The following is a 26,096-nucleotide window of genomic DNA, read 5'->3' as shown; positions in this document are numbered from 1 at the left end:
GACCAAGCCCCTCAGCGTCCAGTGGCGGCAGGACCCTAGACTGGGGTCCTTCCCCACATAGCCTTTGCAGTAACCGCACTGAGCTTCAGTGCGTCCCTCAGCACCTTGGAATGTACCAGTTGGCAGCATTCGCTTGCAGACATCTTCTCACACTGGACGACCAACAGGTTTCGGGCAGACCGAAGTGCATTTTTCACTGAGTTGACGCTCTTGTCGTCAAGGTAGCACTTGACCAAGTGTGGCCTCGAGGCCAATTGTGTAATATTGGCAACCAGTTACATCTTCTGCTTCCTCTGCCAATATTTTGTTATTTGTGCTACAAGTCTCCAGCACTTAGCAATGTTCGCCATATGGAGCAATGTTTATCAGGCACAGATGCATTTAGCAAAGCAGGATTTTACACCAGAAAATGAAGAGCATCGAATGCTAAAGACCTAATGCGGGCAAATGGAATTAGTGGTGGGAATTTTTTTTATTCCAAAATAAACTTTATTCTTAATAAAAGACAAACTATATACAATTATAAAACAGTGCAAGCCTTTACATTCTTGCACAGGTCATTCATTAGTGTTAAAAACAGCACCGGTGCCACACGTGTGGCTCCCTGGGGGCTACCCGGTCCCGTATTTACAATATTTAATTCTTACTTGCCTGACCCCGCCCCTCCCTCTCCAGTGGCAGAACCCTAAACTGTAGTCCTTCCCCACTGAGCCTTTGAGTTGGCTGCGCCCAGCTTCAGTGCGTCCCTCAGCACGTATTCCTGCAGCCAGGAATGTGCCAGCCGGCAGCATTCCCCTACGGACATCTCGCAGTGCTGGGAGACCAACAAGTTTCGGGCAAACCAAAGGGTGTCTTTCACCGAGCTGATGACCTTCCAGCAGCAGTTGATGTCTGTTTCTGCGTGTGTCCCTGGGAATGGGCCGTTTCTGTGCTGCATAACTCTCTGATTCTGTACAATACGGGCTTGAGCAGGCACGGTAGTGTAGCAGTAAGCGTAACGCTTTACAGCGCCAGCGACCCGGGTTCGATTCCGGCCACTGTCTGTAAGGAGTTTGTACGTTCTCCCCGTGTCTGCGTGGGTTTCCTCCGGGTGATGCGGTTTCCTCCCACATTCCAAAAAGACGTACGGGTTAGGAAGTTGTGGGCATGCTATGCTGGCGCCAGAAGCGTGGCGACACTTGCGGGCTGCCCCCAGAACACTCTACGCAAAAGATGCATTTCACTGTGTTTTCGATGTACATGGGACTAATAAAGAAATCTTGTATCTTCAGTCAATGTCATAGTTGAGTGAAGAGACCACGTGACTGAGATGCTCCGGCTGCCGAGGGGGAGAGGGTTGTGATGACGTCATCGCGCCGAGGCGGCGTTGACGCTGGGCCGGCGGTGCGTGCGTGCGTCAGGACGTTGTGGTGGCTGGGACCCGGCCTGGTCTCACGGGCCTCCTGGATCCTACGGGCAGTGGGTGGCGGGACGGAGGAGCGTCCGTCAGCGGTCGGGCGGAGGGCGTCTGGATGTGGAAGTGGGAACGGCGGCGACTGGCGACCTCGTCAAGTTGGACGGCAGGCCTCGGACCTTCCAGCGGCTGCAGCCCGGGGATGGACTCCGGACCCGTGAGCTCGGGTTGCCCAGACTGAGCCTGCAGCCGAGGAAAGGCGCTGGGCTTCACTGCCGGCCGGTCGGTCCAACGCTCACCGGCGGCGGCTTCAGGGGCTCTGCCTCTCCGGGCAGTGTGGGTGGGATTCACCATAGGCAGCTCCAAGGGCTCCGCATCCGAAGGCAAGGAGTCGGCTTGGGCCCTTTAATCCCGGTGCAATATCAATGGGGTCCAGTGAGTGGGTCTCACTATCAGTCTGAATGCAGCTAAGTAGGGTTTAGTCCTTCTATATTGTTATTAGTCTTCTCCTTCCCCCGCCCCCCCATGAGTTGAATCTTATTAGTCTTTCGTTTCATTTTTGCATCAAATAATAGTAATGGGAGATTAATATGAGCAGACAGGAAGATCTCAGTGAGGCTGTCAGTTTAAGTCAGTGTGTCAATGGGGTTGAGATGAATGAACAAGGATTGGGAAATGATCATATGGGTGGTGGAACTATTCTGACCGAGGGTGGTAATGGTGGTTCTCTGGAAAACCTTCACTGTAGCAGAGATGCTTTTAGAGGGAATTTGGATGAAGATTTATATGGGGCTGGTGTAGGTTTAGTGAAAGAAGACATTAATGGTGAACAGAAAAGTTTGGATAATGTGGAACTGAAAAACGCAATAACTGATGAAGTCAAGGTTTTGGTTAGTGCTGTGCACTTGTCAGAATTAAATGCAGATTCTGAAAACAATTTGATTGAAGATGGTGTGAAAAACTTAAGTTCAGGAACTGGCGATGTGGATGAGACTTCAGACCTTGATGATGAGGAGGATGATGATCACTGCCAGATTAAATTGCTTTCTGCCCAGTTGCGCCAACATGAGGAGGCTGCAGTGATCATGGAGAGCAAAGGAAAACTGGCTGTTAGGTCACCAGTGGATGGAGGGACTGATTCATCAGCTAGAGAAAGTGACAGGAAACAGTCTGGTATGGTTAACAGTCAAGACATTTTGACTGACAGGAGCTATGAACATCCACTATTGCTTAATGAAAAACTTAGAAGTTTAAATGGAAATAAAAAGGAAGATCTAGTTCAAGATTGCAACAAGCTGACCCAGGATAGTTATCTAGAAAGAGTTTCTGGTTTTACTGGTCATGCACTGTCTAATATCCAGGAAAAGCTCACACCAGCACAAACTGAAATAATCTCACAAGAAACTTGCAGATGGTCAAAAGGTTCATCTGGAAATGACTTTGGCCAAACTAAGGATATCATCGGGGGTATGCACCTTGACCAGCAAACTCCTGATTTCTTTGAAGATGATGTGGAAATTGAAGATTTTTCAAGTTCTTCTTTAGTTGGCAGGCTGTTACTTAGGCAAATGATACTGAAGGAAGACTGGAAGAAAGAGGGAGAAGCATTGTCTTTAGCTGTTAAAGAACTGAAAGAAGAGGTTGAGTGTATTAGCAAATCCTTTCTGCCCGAGGATGATCCTGAGCACATTGATCCATCAAGTCAAGGCGCTTGTCGTATAAAAGACAATGTCCATGAACCAAATCGAAAGGTAAGAAAGGAAACTGAACGGAATACTTCCTACTTGCGTATTCCAGTCATGAAATAAGTCTTTATACTAAGATTGAGGTGAAATCTATTACAGGAGGTTCAATGCACAGTGCAAACTTTTTATTCTGGTATGAAATTAGCATATTCTTGAGGTTCATTGTGTGTTTTGGGATGTGGATTTGGCGCTGGTAAAGTAATGGGAGTTTTTCCACAGTTGGAATTAAGTTGTGTCTTGAGGGTATTGGTTTATTATTGTCTCTTGTACCGAGGTACAGTGAAAAACTTGTCTTGCATACCGATCGTACAGATCAATTCATTACACAATGCAGTTACATTGAGGTAGTACAGAGTTCATTGATGTAGTACAGAGTGCATTGATGCAGTACAGGTAAAAACATGCAAAGGAACCTTTTTACAAGGACTTCAATACTGAAATACCTCTGCTGCAGGCTGCTGATCTGTGTAACTGGACCCTGCTCTCTGGTGATGTGGTGCAAGTTATGGTCCTGGCAGCAAATTGCACCAGAAATGGCCATTTAACTTTGTGGCCAGCAGCCCTTTGTCTCTAAAAACAACTCATTTGTGTTGCAAAAGCAAAGTACTGCAGATGCTGGAAATATAAACTGAAATAGTGCTGAAAATAAAATTCAGCAGCTCAGACACCATATGTGAAGTGAGAAACATATTTTACATTTCAGGTTAATAATTTTTCATAGGAAATCTTTGACCTGAAGCACCAACTCTACCTTTCCATCTCTGCAAATACTACCTGATCTATTTCCAGGACATTATGTTATAGAGTTGAGTGTAATTCAATTTTAGTTGCTATACAATTATCTGATATCCAGTGTTGCTAATGAAGATTTGTGGGTGTTCTGTGCTGAGGCTAATCCTTAGCAGAGTTATAGGCCAGATAAGTGGTTCCTATTGAAAAATCATCTTCCCATGGAAGCAATTGTCAAGTCATAAACAACTTGCCTAAAGACTTCATAGTAATATAGAATCATTCAAATATTCCTATGCTATGTTTTTTTTTGCTGTGTGGGTGAAGTCCAAAGTGATTGTGCATCTGATACACTTGGGCTGGTGGTCAATCAGGTAGCACTACTACATATATTGAAGAGAGATTAAAAATGTGAGCTTGCATTTCTGAATGAATGTAAGATCATCCATCTGTAATGTTCAGGGTCACTTGTGCATCTACAAAAAGATCTTGGGGTGCACAAGTTGCAGAAAATTGTGCTAATGTTCATTTGCACAAATGTGTGATTTAAATTGCATGCAGAAGTGGTATTTGCAGCACGGAAGTGAGCCATTTAGACCAGCAAGTCTTTGTTTTTGATGCAAGGCTTCTGCCGTATTTTGCTATTCATCATATCACTGTATTTTGCTATTCATCATGAACATAATGCTCCCTGCATTAAAGGATGACCTGACTTATGGAAATCCAACTTTACATAAATTCTCTCATGCATTTTTTTGAAACTAGTGATAATAACATTTTTCAAATAATAACATTTTTTATAGTCCATTAGTTTAATGATGGGTAGTATTAGAGTGATTATTCAATAAAATTAAAGAATTGCAGCAAGAGTTTGTAGAGACTGATACAGCATGGGTTACCATAGAAAATGAACGTTTCTGACTTGCGGAGAAATCAGCTTACGGACAGTTCTCAGGAATGAAACCGTTACCTGACCCAGAGACTACCTGTACTTAGCTGAACTTACTTAGGAATAGAAGGTGTTATTCACTTCCAATATTCCATACAAGACTGAGGCCAATTGCAACTAGGAATTTGAAGACTTACTGGTGTGTCATGCAGACTCTACATTTGTAGATTGAAGTTGGCTTTGAATTTTTTTCACAAAATGAGTTTGTATCATTTGTCGAATTGTTATGAAGCTTTTTTTTAAGGGGGTAGTGGGTGTGGGGCAAGGTTGGTGATTTTTTACATGTATGGAATGATCTGGATGGTATGCAAACAAAGGTTTTTCCCTCTATCTTTGTACATGTAACAATAATAAACCAATTACCAATTCATGCAGAAAGTGGGATGGGATGAATTAGTGACTGTAAGCTCAGAGTGCAAAGTTCAATTTCTATTCCCGATTTGGTGCTCTGATTGAGATCAGCTAATTCACCTTGGAAAGAACTGTCTGTACAGCCCGGTAATGCACAAGAATTATCATCGAATTACCCAACAGACTTGATATTTTAAATGAACTTAAGCAAAAAAAAATCAAGTTTTACTTAAGTCATTTTGAGCACTTGGACAAAGAACATTAAATTGTCTTTGGTATAAAAAGTTTTAATTTTATTTCAGACAAAGAAGAAATTTTCCTTTCCTGCATTTAAGGAAGGTATGTTGGCCCTAATCGGATATCATCAAGTATGTGCCTAATATTACTGTTCAGTCAACTGTAATATTGAAAAGAGAGGTTAGCATTTGTACAGCACTTTTCACAATTTCAGGTCTTGCCAATGAAGTATTTTGTTTTTGAAGTGTTGTCACTTTAGTTGCGTTGGAAACACATCAGCTAGTTTGTAGATAGTGAGGTCCAACGAATGGACAAGTCCTTTAACACACCTCGCCTAATGTTAAAGTTGTTCCTTAAATGCAAACAGCTAACTTATAAGTTTAGTCTTCGGTTTGCTGTACATATGCAGTTTGAATAAATGTGCAATTCCATATGCAATGCTACTGGAAAATGGGCCATACATGTGCAAGTTGCCATCTCCTTTGTCAATGATAAATTTGTTGATTTGCATTGGGTGGTGATAGAGCTAGTAAATTGGTTTAACATTCCCTGGATTAGAAAGGGCTAGGGATGATTGTGTTTGGGGTGGGAACGGAGGGTGGTCTGTGGTAATGTAGGGGAAATGTGGAGATGTCAGGATTCTTGTTGCTGGTCATTATCTGTAGAGACAAAATAGGGCAGTTTGCTGGGATGGTGCATTAAGAATATCCTGGAAAGCAGGAATTATAGGATATTACCAAGATTAGAGGGCTTGAGATTTGAGGAGAGACTAGACAGGCTGGGGCTTTTTTCCCCAGAGAGTAGGAGGCTGAAGGGTGACCTTATAAAGGTATATCAAATCATAAGGGGCATAGATAAGGTGAATGGTTGCAGTCTTTTTCCCAGGATAGGCATGTCTAAAACTAGAAGGCCTGAATTTAAAGTGAGGGGGGAAAGATTTAAAGGGGATCTGAGGGGCAACCTTTTCATGCAGAGGGTAGTATGTGTATGGAAGGAGCTGCCAGAGGAAGTGGTAGAGATGGGTACAATTACAATGTTTAAAAGATATTTAGACAGACACATCAATAGGATGGGTGTAAGAGGGATGGGGGCCAAACACAGGCAAATGGGACTGGCTCAGGTAGCCATCTTGCTTGGCATAGACGAGTCGGGCTGAAGAGCCTGTTTCAGCTTGTATAACTCTGGCTCTATGTTCACTGCTTTCATGATACCCAGTGGTGGAAGATAGATTTTAACCCTGGATTCAATAATAACACTTTTGTTTCTTTCTCTGCATGTAGTACTGGGACCCTGTGAGTCAGAGGATCTCCTCGATGGAATCATATTTGCAGCAAGTTATCTTGGATCAACCCAGTTATTCTCTGACAAAAATCCATCGACCAATGTCCGAATGTCACAAGCACAGGAAGCAGTGGGGAGAGTAAAGGTGCTTACGTAAAGTATCTAACTTGATGCACAATATTCTGCAAATGGGAATATTTGCAACATCTAGCAGTATGCGTGTGATATTGATGGCCCCGAATGTATCACTGACAGATGAGTTGGGGAGGTAGAGTAGTCTCCAGGTTTGCTACCTGACCTGTACTGCTGGTAGGTTTTTGACGTGATGGCTTTGTGTTCTGGGCCACTGAACATTTCTAAGTAACAACATGTGAAATAAAAGCAGGAATAGGCCAAAGGGCTCCATGACCCTCTTTCCCACTTAGTGAAGTTACAACTAATTATGCACTTTGTTCAGTTTCCAGCTCAATCCAATAATTCCTGACACTTAGTATCCAAAAAAAAATGCATTTCAGGCTTGCATTTACTCTAAACATCCGCAATCCTCTGAGTTAGAGAATTTTAAAAGTTTGTAACTTCCAAGAAATTTCTCATGACAACCCTAACTGGCTGACAACTTATCTTGTTATCACCCATATTTCTAATACTTCTCTGTTAAAGGAAGCAGTCTCTTGCCATCTGCCTTAGTTTCTGCTCATTAGGCAATCCCTTCGTCCCAGGAATCAATTGGTGAATCTGCACTGCACTGCTTCCAAGGTAAAGATGTCATCCTTTTGGTGTGAAGATCAAAGCTGCACACAGTACTCCAAATGAGGTCTCACCAAACCCCAAACAATCTTAACAATGTTTTCCCACTTTTCTAAAGCCCCTGAATGAAGTCACATTTGGTGGTGGGGGGAAGGTGGGAGATGACCTGAAGTTTGTTGTCTGGATTTGTGCTTGTATGGCTGTAAGGAAGAAGTACTGGAGAGCTCCTGGCACGTGGACTGTTCTCCTATCTTCCAGAAGAAGATACTTGCTATTTGTGTGTGTGTGGGTTGGGGGGAAGTGAATGGAAATTCAAGTCAAGTAACTAATTTGTGATTATGTTTAATAGGCACCCGAAGGAGAGTCGCAACCAATGACTGCAGTAGATTTGTTTATATCGACACAACGAATTAAAGTATTGAATGCTGAAACGCAGGTAATGGGACATCTGAATGTCAAGAAATATACCTGAGCTCTTCTGCACAGAGTGTACTTTTTTTTTTCCCTCCCACAGTGTCTTGGTACTAAAATACTATGGAGAAAAATCTACTTAAGACATTTTAGTTATCAATATTCTTTATTAATTACCTAGAAATATTCATATCACTGACACCAACTTTGCAAATTAATTTACATATAGCAAAGCTCCACAAACTGCAAAGATACTGACCACTTAATCTGTACTAATGCATGTAAGTTGGCCAGGGCATTGACTACTGCTTTTCTAAATGGTCCGACTGAGAAGGCATGCGCAACCTTAGTTTAACACCTCAACAGAAAGACTTCACTTCCAAATGTACAGCAGTCTGTCAATACTGTAGTAAAGTAGAGGTCTTGGTTTGAAGTAAAGTGAAAGCCATAATTGGTCTATTCTCAGTGAGAGTGCTACCAATGAAAACAAGACTTGTGCGGCATTACATAGTTCAAAAAACTCTCTAGTGCTACTAAGGTCTGGAATGACAGTCATTAGTTATTTTGTCGAGTCCAATTGCCTGGCTTATTCAAAATAATTTATTCAGCTATGCTGTTATGATGATCCCAGGAGTAAGTTAGTACTTGCAGGTGGTTAACGATACATGAATGGTCAGACAAATCTATGGCTGTAACGTGTTCAAAAAAAAAAGTGTGAGTATGAGATCTACACTTTATCTATACTTCACAGCTTGCAGGACATGTTAATGTGTTTGCCTTAAGTCATTTCTTAGTTTTCTGCCGTCACCTATCTCGGAAACATTGGGTTAAGTTTTAACAGGAATCCATTTTGCAAATTAGACAATGGTGGTAATGTGAGTTTGGCTTATCATAATTCAATTTCTTCCTTCTGTAGGAAGCCCTGATGGATCACCCTCTGCAGACTATTTCATACATTGCAGACATTGGAACTACAATAGTTTTCATGGCTCGGCGACGATTGCCACGTAAACCTCCAGGCCAGGAGACTGGGAGCTCCGTGACAGGAAAGCGAGAGTACAAGATGATATGCCACGTCTTTGAGTCAGAGGACGTGAGTATCATTCTATTATACCTTAAATTTCTAAATGATAATCTGGACTATCAGGATCTCAGTCTGTAGTTATAACATTTCTTTTTGTGTTGACTTATCAATGGCTAATTTATAATGCTGTTCAGTTGTGATGTTTTCTGCAGTTGTGGCATGAGTTTCCTTTTGTTATTTGTTAATTGTTTAAAATCAGTACTTGTAGGATATTGTTAAGTGATTCATTGCTCCTCCACTGTGCCCTGTGGATGTGTAAGGAATGGTGTGATTCATTGGTATGTACAGTTTTAACAATGCAATCCAATGTTTTTTAAACACTGTCTCTACTTGCAGGCAAGTCTTATCGCACAGGCTATAGGCCAAGCTTTTACTGTGGCTTACCAGCAGTTTCTGAATGCCAATGGTATCAATCCTGCAGATCTGAGTCCCACAGAGTACAATGATTTAATCGACACTGAGTTCTACAATGGGGATCTTGTACACTTTTCCAAATCAGAGAACTCTAAAGAGGTGAGTGTCTGTTGTGATGACTTGTAGCATGGTAACTTTGGATTTGCAAACGTAACTGGCAGAGTGAGCAACAATGTGCAGGATGGCCAGATTTAATGATCTAGAATAACTTCAAGACCTCTATAATTTCAAACATCTTTCTGGATCTGGTATGTTTCAATAAGTTGATATTTCTTTTTTTCTAAACTGCAGAGAAAAGGCTGACCTTTACATGCCCTTTCCTCGTAAAATAATCTCTTCATCCCAGAAATTAATCTAGTGGATCTGTGCTGGTACTGAGTCCAAAACAAGTGCGTGTATGTCCTTTATCAGGAAACATGGCTTCCCTTCTGCTGTGGTTGATGGAGCCCCCTCTTGCATCTCTGTTTCTCGTACTTCTCTCAGCCTGCCTCCCTCCAGATATAGACAGAGATAGAATTCCCCTAGTCCTCGCGTTTCACCCTATGAGCCTCAGCATCCAGCACATCATCTTTCGTCATTTCCGCCAGTGCAATGAGATCCCACCACCAGCCACATCTTTCCTTCCCTATCCTCTTCTGCCTTCCACAAGGACCACTCCCTCCGTGACTCCCTGGTCCACTCATCTCTCCACACCCATCCCTCCCTGACCCTGGCACTTTCTCCTGCCCTTGCAGTAGGTTTAACACTTGTCCCTCACCACCATCCAGGGACCTAAACAGCCCTTCCAGGTGAGACAAAGGTTTACATGCACCTCCTCTACTGCAATAGGTTTTTCCTGATGTGGCCTCCTCTACGTTGGTGAGACCAAGTGCAGACTGGGTGCCCGTTTCGCAGAGGACCTTTGCTTGGTCCGCATTGGCCATCCCACCCTCCTGGTTGCATGCCATTTCAATTCCCCTTCCCATTCCCACACTGACCTGTCCATTCTTGGTCTTTTCTACTCCCAGGATGAAGCCCAATGTAAGCTGAAGAAACAATGCCTTGTGTTCCGCCTGGGCTAGTCTACAACTCAAAGGCATGAATAATGAGTTTTCCAATTTTGGGTAACCCTCCTCCCCCCCCCCCCCCCCGTGTTTTTTTTTCCCACACCCCCCACCCTTCTGATCCCCTTCCCCCTCCTAGTTCCATCCACTCACTACAACAGTTCACTCACAAGCTCCCCCTCCCCCCAATCTGGTTCCAACTACCATTCATCTTTCCCCTGATGGTTCCCATTCTCACCTTAACTTATCAGAGTCCAGCACTGGTGGCCCTTTGTGTTCCTGCTTACCTCCCTCCAGCGGCTGGTTCCAACCTTTGCTCTCTTCTCCTCTGACCTTGCTCCATTTGTTCCTTTCCCCCTTTCCTCTCTTGCGCTCTTTCTGTCACGCTCTCCCTCCATCTATCATTCACCTGCCACTGCCTCCCAACTCCGCCCCTGCTCCCCTTCTTGACTTCGCAGTATCTGCCTGTCATCTTTCACCCTTCCTCAGTCCACCAGTTACCTTGGATTCCTTTCTCACCACTCCCCTTTTTATATTGGCTACTCTCAGTCTTGATGCAGGGTTTCCACCTGAAAGGTCAACAATTCATACTACCACTCTTACCCGCTCTCCCCCCCCCCCCCCCCCCCCCCCCCCCCCGCCCAGACACACAGATGCTGCTCAACCTGATGTCCTCCAGCAGATTGTTGCTTCAGATTCCAGCATCTGTAGTGTCCTGTGTCTCCTCTGCTTGTATATCCTTCCTTAAGCATGAGGATTGCAACTGCATATAGTCCTCTCAAGTGAAGGTCTAGAACCAGAATGTGGTTTATTTTCACTGACTTGTATGTTGTGAAGTTTGTTGTTTTGCGGCAGCAGTACAGTGCAAAGACACAAAATGACCATAAATTACAAAATAAATAGTGCAAATAAAAAAGGAATAATGAAGTAGTGTTCATGGACCATTCAGAAATCTGATGGCAGGGGGAAGAAGCTGTTCCTGAATCGTTGAGTGTGGGTCTTCAGGCTCCTGCACTTCCTCCCCGATGGTATTAATGAGAAGAGGGCATGTCCTGGGTGGTGAGGGTCCCTAGTGATGGATGGCACTGCCTCTTAGGTGTCCTCGAAGGTGGGGAAGGTTGTGCCTGTGATGGAGCTGGCTGAGTCTACAACCCTCTGCAGCCCCTTGTGATCCTGTGCTTCGGAGTCTCCATAACCAGGCTGTGATGCAACCAGTCAGAGTGCTCTCCATTGTACATCTGTAGAAATTTGTAAGATCTTTGGTAACGTACTACATCTCCTCAAACTTCTAACGAACTAGAGCCACTGGTGTGCCGCCTTTGTGATTGCATCAATGTGTTGGGCCCAAGATAGATCCTCCAAAATGTTGTCTCCCAGGAACTTGAAGCTGGTCACCCTTTCCATCCTGACCCTTTAATGAGGACTGGTGTGTGTTCTCCCAACTTCTCCTTACTGAAGTCCACAATCAGTTCCTTGGTCTTGCTGATGTTGAGGGTGAGGTTGTTGTTGTGACACCACTCAACCAGCCGAAGTATCTCATTCTGAAGTCACCGTCTGAGATTCTGCCAACAGCAGTGGTGTCATCAGCAAATTTATAGATGGTGCTTGAGCTGTTCCCAGCCACACAGTCATGAGTGTAGAGAGAGTAGAGCAGCGGGCTAAGCATGCATCCTTGAGGTGCGCCTATGTTTGCCAAAATTTTGCATAATTGCAGGAAGGCCTCCTTGCACTTGTATTCCAACTTCTTTGCAATAAATGCAATTTTATTATTCACATTCAGAATTGTTCATTGGAACCTGCATGTTAGCGTGCAAGTACATTTCTTTCGTGAATCAACATGGGCTTGTTTCTCATTTTAAAATGCTGCTTTTCCATTCTGTCTCCAGGGATTTGTTAGCTTTTAGTCAACTTAACTTCTCCAAGTTTTGTAACTAATTACTTTAAATCTTGATGGTCATTAAACTCTCGTTTCCCATTGTTCCTGGTGCCTTTATTATGACGTTGACATTGAAGGCAAAAACAAAATATTTCTTTAATGTCTCTCATTTCACCATCCATTTTCCTTCTCCAACTTCCCAATGTATAATTTTGGGATGCTCTGCCCTCCCTCTGAAAGGGACTATCTTAACAAGGACTAGAAGTCATCCCAAGACCATTTCTCTGGCTCATTATGAGCAGTATTTTTAACTAAGGCAGATGAGGAAATTGTGAAATATCCAACATTAATTTTCAGTGTTTTTTTTCCCAAGATCACCTTTTACGCTGGTGTTACTGAAGTTCACTGGATTTTATTTGTGCTTTATACAATCAATGATTTGCAGAATTGAAGGAGAAGGGATCATTAAAATGAGAATGGGTTAGAAGTAGTCTTAGATTTCGCAGATATATTATCTAGAAGTAATCTGAAAATTAGTTTCCAACTCCAGAACTTTGGTGATTGTTTTCATATGTAATATAGTAGAATGGCTTAAAAAATACACTAGAGTTGTTGCTGTAAGAGAATACTGAGAAATTTAAGGAAAAGGGGGTCTTGGTGGATTTGTAATGGATTACTATCTCTGGTGATCTAAAGCTCAGCTGAATAGTAATAGTTATGTTTTGAGATGATAGAGGTAATTCTGTTCATTGCAATCCTGGAAAACAGCACAATCAGGGCTACAATGTTGTTTTCCCATTTCTATTATCAAGTTTGGTGTTGTGCTAACACTGAACTTGATAATCAAAATGGGAAAACAACATTGTAGCCCTGATTTTTCTAACATTCGACAGTAATTTTGCAAAATGACCCCCAGTATGTCCATGCTGGTACAGTTGTAAGCACCACACACCAGAAGAATTTCTGACATGTATTAGGGCCTTCAATCTGGATGAACCCAAGAAAATATTTGTTAGCGTTCACCCTACTTTCGCTAACTAGCTCGTGGAGCTGGGGATGATGAAAGCTAATTTTAAAAATGAACGAGATCTTGGGGAGAGAGAAAAGCAGAAAATGGTGTCAGAGAGCAGAGTGAAACTGAAGGTAAATAATATTGCTTGAAGACTGCAGTAGCTGTGGGATAGCAACAGTCTCTTTCTGTGAGAGGTCAGGAGAAAATTATGATGAAATGGGCAGGGTAGAAATTGGTGGAAGTTATTGTGATCAACTACCATTTCTTTTTGTCTTGGTGAAGTTTATACTTTGTTATAATCCACAATGTTACATAATTTCCCATGTTTTCAATGAGTATGATAATTGATGCAATTCTGTTCTTTGCACAGGTCCATATCGAAAAAGCGAAAGGTGAGATCCTTGGCCTAGTGATAGTGGAGTCAGGCTGGGGCTCTATCCTTCCCACTGTGGTGATAGCCAATCTCATGCATGGCGGGCCCGCGGAACGGTCAGGAGAGTTGAACATCGGAGATCAGATCATATCTGTGAATGGCACCAGTTTAGTTGGCCTGCCACTTGCTACTTGCCAGGGCATAATCAAGGTACTGATTCCCAAGTGCTCTGGAGTTTGTATGCATTGTTTAGGTTCTTGTTTTAATTTATTTCTCTTTTAGTTAAGTTTCTTACACTGTAAAATCTTCAATACTTACAATTGGTTCCTCGTATATAATATAGAATTACACCAATGTCCCTAGATGTGTTAATTAGTAGATTTCTTGCCTGCTTTGATGAGTCACACAAAATATGAAACTCAGGATTCTACTTAAGCTAAGTATTTAACTTCAGTTAGATTTCATGTTCAGTGTACAGATACATCACGGCAACCTGTGACTTGTGTTATAAAAAGAAAAAAAAAACAATGTCTCACAGTGTCAGGGACCCATCTTTAATCCTGACCTTGTGTACTGTTTGTGTGGAGTTTGCTTGTTCTCCCCGTGACTATAGATTTCCACCAAGTGTTTCAGTTTCCTGTCATCTCCTGAAGATGTGCTGGTAGGTTAATTGGTTACTGATAATTACCCCTTAGGTAAGAATCAGAGGGAAAATGAATGACCACATGAGAGGAACAATTGCAGGATTACAGAAAAATAAGGGGGAAATGATTCTGATGGGATTGATTTCCTGTGATCTGGCATTGACCCAAGGGGACAAATGGCCTCCTATATTGTAATAAATAAGTTGTATCTAGTACGATACTAGATGAGGTCGTACATCTTTATGTCCCTTGACTAGTTATGCACATTGAATTAAGATTCCTGCTCTTAATCAGCTTTCAATGACCAATGTTGCAGATTCTTGATATATAGAGATTAGGTAAAGAGGGGATTGAGCTAATTTGATGCTGTCTGTTTGAATGACCAGGTGAAGAATGGATAGTTTTGGGAGCATATTAGTACCCTAGCAGTAATCAATGCCCTTTGTAGGGGAGAAGAGAAAATGGGCAGGAAGTCTGATTTTTTTTCCATTATCAATCTATGTGTTTTTACATGTAATGATAGTGTAAGTCTGGAATTGTGTGTCAGAGTAAGTGTACCTTGAGGCATTGCTTCAGATTGATAACTTCTCGCAAACCACAGCATCCACTCTTGGTTTACTCAGCCCTTAGTTTGCAAGTGAAATTTTATAAGTGGATGAAATAAATATAGCTAGGAGTTATTTACATATGGAGGATCGGTACCATGGGGAATCTGTTTCTACAAATTAAGTAAAGCCAGTCAGGATATTTATGCTAGTAATGTGCATCCATATTTTCTAGACTGAATAGATTGACAAGGCAACAGGTAATGGCTGGAACAGGAGTGGAATTAGTAGCAAAATAATAAATTTATTGCTAAGGCAAGAAGTGTGCTGTTGGGAGAAATTCAGGCATATTTATTTAAAGGAGCATTCTGACAGCACTGAGACAGTGGATTGCTTAAGAGGGCTGTGTAAATATACTTCGTATAATTGTACAATAGCATGGTGTTTTTGTTTATCAGAGGAGTGTAAAGAGCTGAACTAATAATTCAGAGACATGAGTCTTAGATACCATCATGGGCAGTTGGGGAATTTAATTGTATCAGAAATAGTGACCTTGCAATTATCAGATCATTGTTAAAAACTAATCTGATTTACAAACAATTTTTTATGACTGTATCTGCTGTCTTTACCCAAATCTCTCTATGACCTCGCATCACCACCTCAACCTCTCCCCACCTATAACCTCGGATATCTGTATTTGTCTAATTCTGGCTGCTTGATTATCGTGAATCCGCTGGTAGCTGTGCCCTCATCTGCTAACCCCTAAATTCAGGAACTCTCTCTAACAATCCTTCTACCTTTGAGAATAACCTTAACACCAACTTCTTTGAACAAGCATTTGATCAACTTCCGTAATATCTTGTTGAATAGTTTGGCATCAGTTTGTGCTCGACCTTCCTGTGAAGCAACTTGAGATAAAACAGAAAATTCTGAAAGACAAAGCAGGTCAGGAAGCTCTGTGGTGATGGGAATGATGCTTCAGGTTGATGCTTTTCAACAGAACTGAGAAAGATTATGGGATGCAATATGTTTTAAGTTGCAAAGAAAATAGGAGAGAACAATTGATAATAGGGTAGAAGACAGGAGAATTTAAATCACAATGGAGTATGATGGAGTCTGGTAAAACTGAACAGACAACCAAGCATCAACCAAGGCATTATATTAAAAGGCAATCTGGCACCAGTCTGCAAAGCCCTTCTTACTGATGTGGTGTGTGCCACAATTTTGACTACAGTTGTTGATTTTTAAAGCACAATCCTGGCATCATACAGAGTCATATTTTCATCTTTTAGTTGCTACTTTCCTACCCAGCTGATCACTTCTAGGACAGAGTGACCCTAGGGGTCTTCAGCATTGATGAATATGGGCTACTTAATTGTTCTTGTGGACATATGTCTAGTCTTCACCTTCAGGACACTCTCCATCATACTGTGTGGCATTATGCTCAGTGGAGTAATTAGAACTGGCATGGCAGCTGCAGGCTTGTAATGGATGGAGTTCCAACAAGGAGCTAACCATTTTTCATTTGCAAGGTGCTTGGTGGTTCAGTTACTGAACTAGTACTGGGAGTCATCAGCAACAGCAGGATTATATTCCACCGCAATCCTTTATTTTCTACTGTCTGGCCTGGCTGTTACTCTTTCATTACCATCCAATGAGGCGATTAACAGTGGCCCAGTGAGGAATGTAGAAAGACATACTAGAAACATTGCCTTGTGTAAGTGAAGTACCTACACAGTGAAGCTATTAAACAAGACAACCCTTTTGCTAAACAGCAGAAGTGGCATGCTATAGACCACCCATTCGTTAGCCCAGGATGTATTGACACTTGTTTCATGCAACTGGTAGGCAAGTGATAAACTCCAAGGAGCTAACCATTTTTCATTGGCAAAGTGCTTAGTGGTTCAGTTACTGAACTAGTACTTGGAGTCATGGAGTACGGAAACAGGCCCTTCGGCCCAACTTATCCATGGTGACCAAGATGCCCATCTAGGCTAGTCCCATTTGCTTATGTTTGACCCATATCCCTCTAAAACTTTCTTATTCATGTAGTTGTGCAAATGTCTTTTAAATATAGTTATTGTGCCTAGCTCAACCACTTCCACTGGCAGCTCCTTCCATATACATATCACCCTCTGCGTGGAAAAAGTTGCCCCTCAGGTTCCTATTTAGGTCTTTCCCCCTCACCTTAAACCTATGCCATCTAGTTCTTGATTCCTCAGTCTGGAAAAAAGACTGCTTTCACCCTATCTGTAGTTCTGGACTGTTGATGCAGAGACATGTATTGGAATCCCATTCCCAACCGGCGAACTTTAAATTCAAGTAGTTAAATATTGGCACACAAATTGGGAACAAGAGTAGACCACAGGAGTCCTCGATTCTGCTTCACCATTTAATGAAATCTTGGTTTAATCAGTTTGTAAATTTGGATTTTTTCTAAAGCAATGCTAATCTCAGTAACGAGGAACCATGAAATTACTGGATTGTTGTAAAGGTTCATCTGTTTCACTAATATCTTTTGGGGAAGGAAATTTGCAATTCTTCACTGTTCTGGCCTTCAAACCATTTCTATGGTAGAATCTTAACTGTCTTGTCACTTTGGGAGTTCTGTCATTGCTAGTGATATCCACGTCCAACAAATCACTAAATTTTTTTTAAAAAATCACTGAAGATCTCCATCCTTGATCAGATTCTTAACTCAACCAGCATGCACATACTATATGTGGGTGTTCCAAGATGAATGAATCACATCTTGACCCTTTCCACCAGTGTGTAATGTTCACACTGGATAAGAGTAACTACAATGATACTCTAAATTTGTTGCCATCTAGGGTAAAGCAGCCCACTGGATTGGTGCCACCTGCATCACATGTAGACGGTATCACTGCAATAAGTATTGAAAGGTGCACTGCAGCAAATTGTCCAAACCAACAATCGCCTCACACCCTAGATGCATGGGCAGCACCACCAAATGTGTCTCAAAGTTGCACATCATCCTTGGAACTATATCACTCTTTCTTAATCATGACTTGGTCAAAATCCAAGAGCTTCTGTTTCAAAACAGTATTATGAGAACAGTAGGACTTCAAGAAGGTGGCTCTTTGCACTTTAAAAGGCATTTAAGATAAAGTATAAATGTTGGTCTCGTCATCGAGTTTCCCCCTTGTCCCATGAATATATAAAATGATGGAAATTGATTTGTTTCTTTGGAAGATGTTAAGGGGTAGCATGTAAAAGTTTCAAGGAGGTGATCAATATTTTAATCAGTGTAGTGGTGTCATGCTGTGGAACATTGTTGCCTTGCTTTTGGTCTCTCCAAGCAATTTAAGCAGTGCATTTAGCTTTTCCACTTTACAGTGTACGGAGCAGGTACCTGGCGGTCATGTGATGTTAAACTAGGTAACTCTATGTTGATAAAATAGTCTGAACTGGAGAGCAGTTGGATTCCAACAGTCATCCTCTGAGCCACTGAATTAGCCTGAGATTCTGAATCCATAATCAGTATTGCATCTGCTAAAGTAAGTCTGCAGGTCTGATAAAGATAGCGTATAATTTGGTTGTAATATCTCAACAACTTAAATAAAAACCGTGAAGTTTCCATGAAGACTTGCATTTAGAAAATGGCTATTGAGTGGCAAGTAACTGCTATGTGAGGCTAGTTCACTTAGTTGACTTGTAAGCCTTGATCTGTGCTAATTTATTCACTACGATTCCTACTAGGTTGAGAAATAGTTTTTGTGGTGGCCTTCCTGCCGATTGTAAGCATTCTTATGGAAAATATGTCCATCTAACATTTTAATGTATTGGTTTTAAAGGACTTGAAATATCAGTTTGAAGTGAAGCTGAATATTGTTCGCTGTCCTCCAGTCACCACTGCAATCATCAAACGACCAGACCTGAAGCTTCAGCTGGGATTTAGTGTTCAGGATGGCATTGTAAGTAAAACAAAATGGCATTAATAATCTTTAAATAAGTTACTAGAAGTAATTTCCCCTCTTCCCTGAGGGAATTTCTAATCTCTCAAAGTCTGCCTGCCTTTTATTTAAGAACAAGGTTTTCATTTCACACTGAAAAACAAGTACTAATTTTCCAGCTAATGTCAGGAATCCCCATGTTAAATCCATACCAGGATAATGTAAATTCTGGTTTTTAAAATGTATTGCCTTTCCAGTGACATTTTTCTTACTTTATTTTTATCATCTTAATTTTGAATTAGTAACCTTTATCAAAACATTAAAATTGAGAATATTCATTTCACTTGTCCATTGAAGGAACCGTAATCAATGGGTAGATGAAAACTGCCACCAAGTAAAACCTAGTAGTGGTAACTTAATTGTATTTATATAATTGAATAGAGTCATAGAAATCTATAGCACAGGAGAAGGCCATTCAGCCCATTATGTCTATGCCAGTTAAAGATGCTATGAGGCCTTAATTTATGATAATTTGTCTGTGATGCCGAAAGTGCTAAAATAATCAATTAATAAATCTATTCTAATTTATCCACATGAAGTGTAATTTAGAATTAATCTGAATTCCCAGAGTGAATTAAGTGGGTACATATTTTATCTCCTTTATCGATTGGGTATGTGATTACTAGCTAATTAAACCTGATAAACCTGGAGTAATTGTTAAACCAACAACACTAAGCAGACTGTTTAGTAATGATCTAATTTCTGTTAATATGAGCTGGATTTGTACAGGTGACTTTTGTATTTCTTGTATCACAATAGTAACTAGATTTCAGAAGTGCTTAATTGATTGCAAAGTTTAAGAATGTGATAGGTGCTGTATACATCAATGTAAATCCTTGTGTAAATAGCTGCTGTGGGGTGTAAATCCAAGGATATCCCTTTTATTTAAAAGAAAAATCTTTCAATGTGCGGCAATGACTTTTTCTTTCCAAAAGTTCTACTCGCACAGTGAGTTGCTTTGAAATGTCAAGTGGAAAAGTATTCAGTAAAGTTGTATAATCCAAGGCTTTGTTAACTGTCCTGAGATGGATGGTAGTTAATCTGTTTCAGTGAGTGGAATGCTGGCTCGGACAGGAGAGTTCACTTCAGCTAGTGTTAATGCTGCATATATACATAGAATCCATCTGAAAGGCCTGACCATCTCTTGATTGTCTTGTGTGAAGACTGGAACCACTGTCAGAAGAGCACTGAATATTTCATCTTGTTTTCCATTCTTTTATTTTTATTACATTCTTTTCAGGATTTGGCTATTATTAGCAAGACCAATTTTTATTTCCCATTCCTAAATGTCCTTGGGGAAGTGGTAGTCATCAGTCTTGAACTGCTGCAGTGCTTTTAGTGAAAAGTTGAATAGGGAGTTCCACAATTTGGATCCAGTGACTATGAAGGAACAGCAACGTATTTCCAAATCAAGATGGTGTGTGGGTTGGACGGACCCTGCAGGTGATTGTGGTCCTTTCCACTTGCTGCTGTTGTCCTTGCTGACAGCGGTCAAGAGTTTGGAGTGTTTCATCCTTTTTGCCCATTAAATTCAGTTTTACTAGGGTTCCTTGACGTCACCCTCAGTCAAATGTTGTCTTGATGTAAGGGCAATTACTCTTGCTTTGCCTCTAGAATTCTGCTCTTTGGTCAATGCTTGGACCAAGATTTTGGTCAGGTTTGAAGCTGAGTGGTCCTAATGAAATTTCAGTTGCCATTGGTGAGCAGGTTATTGGCAGATCAGTGCTGCTTGGTAGCACTGTCAATAACACTGTCCATCACTTTAATTAGGAATAGACTGAGCAATAATAACCAGATTGGATTTGTCTTGCTTTTATGTGGACAAGATGTACTAGGCAACTTTCCACAGTGTTTAGTTGATGCTGGAGTTCTAAGTGTATTGGAACAGTTTGCCTAGAGATGTAGCTAGAAAGCACGTCTTCAGTACTATAGCTAGGATATTCTGGTCCCCCAGCACCTGTTGTTTCCAATGCTCTCAGAAGCTTTTTAATATGTGAAGTGAATCAGATTGACTGGTTTCTGTGATGTTGGAGATCTCAGGAGGAAACGAAGATGCACCACCTCAGCACTTTATACTCTTGAAAGTTCACAATGCAAGTGAAGTATGTGGAGGTGAAGTAGGTCTTAGTGTTAGATGCAGAGTTGAACTGCCTCTGCTTTGGTGTTCATTGTATCAGTCTAATTTTTTTTTCTATTTCAGACATTTGCTATCTCACAAGAAACCAATGACTGGGCTTCTTTTAATCCTTAGAGTACAAACACACCCAGAACTGAGTTAACTCTTCCCAAACTTAAAACATTGTGTCCCTTTGTCACTGAGTCGGACTGATTTATACAGAGAATTGCTGGGTATGTGTTACTAAAAGGACTGTAACCTAATGTGGGAATCATCTGAATTTGTGTATTAGTTCAGTCTTGAACTTACTCCCAAGTGATTTGTTTCATAATCTATTGAAAATAAAAAAAACTGCAGATGCTAGAAGTTTAAAATAAAATATAAAATATTGGAGACTGTTCTGATAAGGGTCTTTCACCTGAAACTCTGTTTCTCTTTCTCCGAAGGCTGCCTGACCTGCCGAGCATTTCCAACATTTTCTGTTTCATAACATTAGTTTGTTTTTATATCCAGAATTTGTCATAAGCTAGTTGCTTGTGTGCACTGAGAGCAAATCATGTAATAATAGACGTTGCTCTTTGATTAATCTGTGTGTGCAGTGGGCAAGTTTATTCAGCCAAAACTGCCTTCCCCTTGCTGTTGTCCAGTGAGCACATTTTGTGTAGAGATCGTTAATGATCAGGGATTGGCCACATGACCATGCCAGTATTGACTCTTGTGGTTTTTGATTAGCTAATCAACACTTCAGGAAAACTTGACTCCCACTTTCAAAGGTGTCCTATGGAAGAAACAACTACACCAAAAAAGGATTTTAATTTACTTTTGGGAAACAAACTTATTTAAAAAAGAAAAAGGGCCAATAAAATCTCAGTGTACTTTCAACATGTGGAAGGGTCAAAAAGGTGAATAGAATTGATATATACATTTGTTTCTTAGTGCCACTAGAACTGACCTGATGCAAAATCAGTAACTGTACAACATCTTGCAGATCCAATGAGTTAATGCTGTAAATGTTTTCTTGACCAGATCTATAGCCTCATGAGAGGCGGAATAGCAGAACGAGGTGGAATTAGAGTTGGGCACAGAATCATTGAAATAAATGGACAAAGTGTTGTGGCAATCCCACATGAAAAGATTGTGCAAAGACTGTCAAATGCCACTGGCGAGGTAAGTGCAAAATTACAGTAGTTCATTAAAATTTCTGCTCATTGAGAAGTTTCCTGTTCACTAATATCTGACTGGGTGCATACACAGTCCAGTGTGGGACTGAGGCAAATGGACCAGTTCACATTAGGGTTGATGCTATTGTTTGTAATGCCTCTAGGTTTATTCCTGATTAAATAACCTGATAGTTGGGTAAAATATGATGGAGCAACTGGTCTCTGTGGAGTCACGTCAGCAGCTTCAGGAATGGCAGAAGCCTAAAAAGAACTAATAAAGTTATAGCATAGTCATGGTCAACAGTACATGGAAGAAGTGATACTAGCCTTGAAAACATATTAGTTATAGTATGATTGTTTTTGTTTCTGTGTCCAGAATATTGCTTCTCCAAGCTTCTGCCACTGTTTTACAACTCTTGATCATCCACCATTTTCCAATTCAAGTGAGGCCTCCTGTGTGATGGATAGTGGTACTGCAATAACCATTACAGCAAGCTTTCCAGAGACGCACAAAATTCTGCAGATGCTGGAATCTGAAGCAATCCACAAAAAGTGCTGAAGGAACTCAGCAGGTCAGGCAGCATCCATGGAGGGAAATAAACAGTTGACGTTTCTGGCCGACACCCTTCATCCTGATGCTGCCTGATAATTTTCCCTCCATGGATGCTGCCTGACCTGCTGAGTTCCTCCAGCACTTTCTGTGTATTGCGGCAAGCTTTCCATGTGTTTTTATTCAATTTAGCACATCTCATACTTTTAATTCCTTTTTGGCCTCTTGTAAATTTCCAAAGGTCAATCATGTTAGAAAATGTAATTATGAAGGTACTTTTAGGTTATTAGTTCATTTCTACTGGAAGGAATTGGCTGCCTATTGTATTTGGTTTTCCTGCAGTAACATTTTTCATTTTTGAGCCTAGGCAGAGAGTTTTGGTGGTCTAGTCAATTTCAGACAGGCATCACAGTCCAGCCCATAACTCATCAGATGCCAGTGTATTTGTATTTTCCAATAAGGGTGTGTGATAGTAACATGGAGCACAAACCTGCCTCCTTCCGACTAGCCCTCTACCCAGAGGCATGGACATTAAGAAAACCTTGGATTTTATATGCAATGTTGCACTGCTCTACAGTCAGTGAAGTACATTTAAAATGTACTCACTCAAATAATTTAGAAGATATGGCACCCAATATGCAAGAGGTAAGCTCCAACAAATGGCAGTGAAATATTGATACTGACTGAGAGAGTGGTGTTGACCAGGACAAGGAGGAAGAAGAGCTGATGTACTCGTAGTTTAACATCGGTTTTGGTCCTCTGAGCATTTGCAGCTACTGCCCTGACCAGCAGTAATGTGGATATGATCAAACTTGAAGGCCCCTTTGCTTCATGATTATTTATTGAATTATGTTTATGTGAGGGTGGGAGATGTGGAAATATTTATGTCTTGATAACTTTCTTTTCTAGATTCACATAAAGACAATGCCAGCTGCAACATATCGATTACTAACTGGACAAGAACAACCAATATACATATAAAGGAAGAATTATCGTCATTAGCCAGCTGAAACACTTGTGGCATCCATGGATTCCACATCGACACTGCCTGCTTTGTTGTGCCTCAACAGTATTGCAACACCATTCTTAATTGGCCTATTGAAGGTGACTTAACCATTCCACTCTGCACTAAATTGGCTGCTGGCTCAGAGCTGCAGCATCACATCAGGCCAGTGTGAAAGGGGGAAATAAGTTAACTTTTGGTGCAGGGTTGGCTGCATGCCACACATCAGACGTTGCACTGATACAAGGTGGCACTGTTTTTCACCAAAAGGTTCTGTACATGGCTTCCTCCATATCATCAGCTCGAACTAGATATCTCATGACATCTGCAAACAGCTCTTCTGTTTTATTTGAATAGAAACCCACTGGATTTATTTTAATAGTGCCAAGGGCAAAGCTTAATATTTTAACCAAGTAATTAAAAAAAATCACCAAGGGATAAATGTATTAAGCAGACCAGAGTACTTATGTGGATAATTTTTTGAGGGGTTGGGGGAGGGGAGGGACGAAGCTATGGACGGTGGTCTCGGAGACGATGAAGTTTTGGGCCTGAATCTTGGTCTGGAAGCTATTCTGCATTGTTTGTGAAAGGTGTCTTTCCATCCTACGACTGCCTGGCACTGGGATATCAGGTTCAGCTGTTGTTTTCCAATTTGCTCTGTGTATACCAAATGCAATTTACTATTTTTTTTTGTACAGATCTTTCTTTTAAAATGTCAGGGCAAGATGGTCTAAATTGTACCTTGTACCTCTGCATAAGGAGATGAAAAATCAGTCTGGAGTGACTGCTTCTGTTTGCTATCCACTGATTCTTGCAGAGAAGTGTGGTGTATGTAATCAATAAGGAAGAATAGATTGTCCTCATTGGAATTTCCTGCTGACCATGTGCATTGTAGAGACTCTGAGGATACCTCACTTAGAAGTTCATGCCTTTGGTGCCTTGAAAACTACCATTAAGTTAGCCATAATTGCCATGCTTGGAGTGTTTATCAGGGAATATAACTGAATAAAATACATATAGTAATGATTGTACAGTATTTTGCATAGTCATAAGGGTTAGCTGAGAGGTTACCGATATTATGTAGACTACAGGCCATAGGTTCATCTATTGGCCAAGACTGAATTAGATATTTTTGGCTCAGCTGAGACAATAGGGGTGGGGACTGAGGGTTTATTTGAGATCACTACTAGTTTAAGGTAGAGGGGATTAATTAGTCCAGGACTTTTGCACCATATCATTATTGCATGGCATTTTGGAAAATGCATGTGGCCAAAGATATTGCCCATAGGGACTCAATGTACTTGTGTCTGTGGAAATGCAATCCAGCAAGAGTCGCAATCTTCATACAAGAAAGAGGGAAAGTTGAGGGCAGGGTATTTCTGTAGCCCTGTGCATCTGGAAATGTTCTCTATCGCTGTAACTTGTTTATATTAATGACCAGTGTGGCTTCTGAGCTGCTATGATCAGAATTTGAGCCATGTAGTCTTTTATCATATAAGTTGCCTTTTCTGCATGGGTCTGCTCTGAATTCTTCCAAAGGAATGTGCTACTGACATCTGACATTTAGTTAATGGAAATGAGAGTACCTGGTGCTCTGACAGATTGAGCAATAATCTAATGCAGTGCTTCCTTTGTCTGGTTCTCGTTAACACCTTTCATTGCAATAAAGTTATTGTGGCATAAATGCATTAATTTAGTAAAATGATGTATGGTTTGGGTTTCCATATTGTTAATGAAAACAATATACTCAACATGCAAGAAATCAATAAAAACAAATTGCTGGAACTACCTAGAGAGTTAGGTAACTTCTGTGGAGAGAGGATTTCAGGATGACTAGCATTTCAGGATGATGGCCATTTGTCATTTCTGTTTAGCTGAACTCTCTCAATCACAATTCCAAAGTTCAACAGATAAGGCCTTCAGTCTCACAATCTCATCAGAATGCCATTCAGAATATTATTCCTACTCCATTCCAAACTACAGCATTAGAATCCTGACCTGAGCCACATTTCCAGAACCTACTCCATTTTTGTGTGTAAAGTATTACTTTCTGGCAGCTATCCAAGGCTAATTCTCAGCACCTGCTGTTGGCTTGGTATGTCTGTTCCAGTTGTAATAGGAGCTTTGGGTCAGAAGGTGATGCACCTTGAGATATGGATCAGTGTAACAATCAACAGACTGAATATTCCTGTAGTTTTTAGGTCTTGGCTATTCCAATAGCCTGACCAACATCCAACATTCTTCCCATGAATATCCACAATTTCCATACAACACAGGAGGAAGGCCATTTGGATTTCAGCATTCCCATTCCTGCACAAATTCCCCCTGTAACCTACTCTCCCAACAATCTTACCACCTCCTCCATCACGCCCCACTAACTCCTCGATATTCTCGCACTCATCTACATAATGTGCAATTTACAGTGACCAATAACCTAACAGCCAGTGCATCTTTGAGAT

At 41.1% G+C, this 26,096-nt stretch overlaps 1 protein-coding gene across 1 annotated transcript; it reads left to right on the top strand.

Moving 5' to 3' along the window:
• The first annotated feature begins 1,983 nt into the window (after nucleotides 1–1,983).
• LOC127582600 (amyloid-beta A4 precursor protein-binding family A member 1-like) lies at nucleotides 1,984–25,325 on the top strand. The gene is made up of 10 exons (XM_052038035.1): nucleotides 1,984–3,144; nucleotides 5,470–5,506; nucleotides 6,685–6,830; nucleotides 7,782–7,868; nucleotides 8,760–8,936; nucleotides 9,264–9,440; nucleotides 13,643–13,855; nucleotides 18,650–18,769; nucleotides 21,951–22,091; nucleotides 23,544–25,325. The coding sequence occupies exons 1-10, from the start codon at nucleotides 1,984–1,986 to the stop codon at nucleotides 23,613–23,615; spliced, it is 2,331 nt and encodes a 776-aa protein (XP_051893995.1). The 3' UTR covers nucleotides 23,616–25,325.
• Nucleotides 25,326–26,096: the final 771 nt, after the last annotated feature.

This window comes from Pristis pectinata, chromosome 24 (genome assembly GCF_009764475.1).
Source record: "Pristis pectinata isolate sPriPec2 chromosome 24, sPriPec2.1.pri, whole genome shotgun sequence".
Classification (NCBI taxonomy): domain Eukaryota; kingdom Metazoa; phylum Chordata; class Chondrichthyes; order Rhinopristiformes; family Pristidae; genus Pristis; species Pristis pectinata.
Note: the sequence above shows the minus strand (reverse complement) of the source record. Positions and strands in the feature narration are given on the sequence as shown.

Coding starts and splice junctions, on each gene's coding strand:
- LOC127582600 (XM_052038035.1), top strand. CDS start 1,984: ATGAGCAGACAGGAAGATCTCAGTGAGGCTGTCAGTTTAAGTCAGTGT. Junction 7,869..8,759: donor TATTGAATGCTGAAACGCAG/GTAATGGGACAT, acceptor TTCCTTCTGTAG/GAAGCCCTGATGGATCACCC. Junction 8,937..9,263: donor ACGTCTTTGAGTCAGAGGAC/GTGAGTATCATT, acceptor CTCTACTTGCAG/GCAAGTCTTATCGCACAGGC.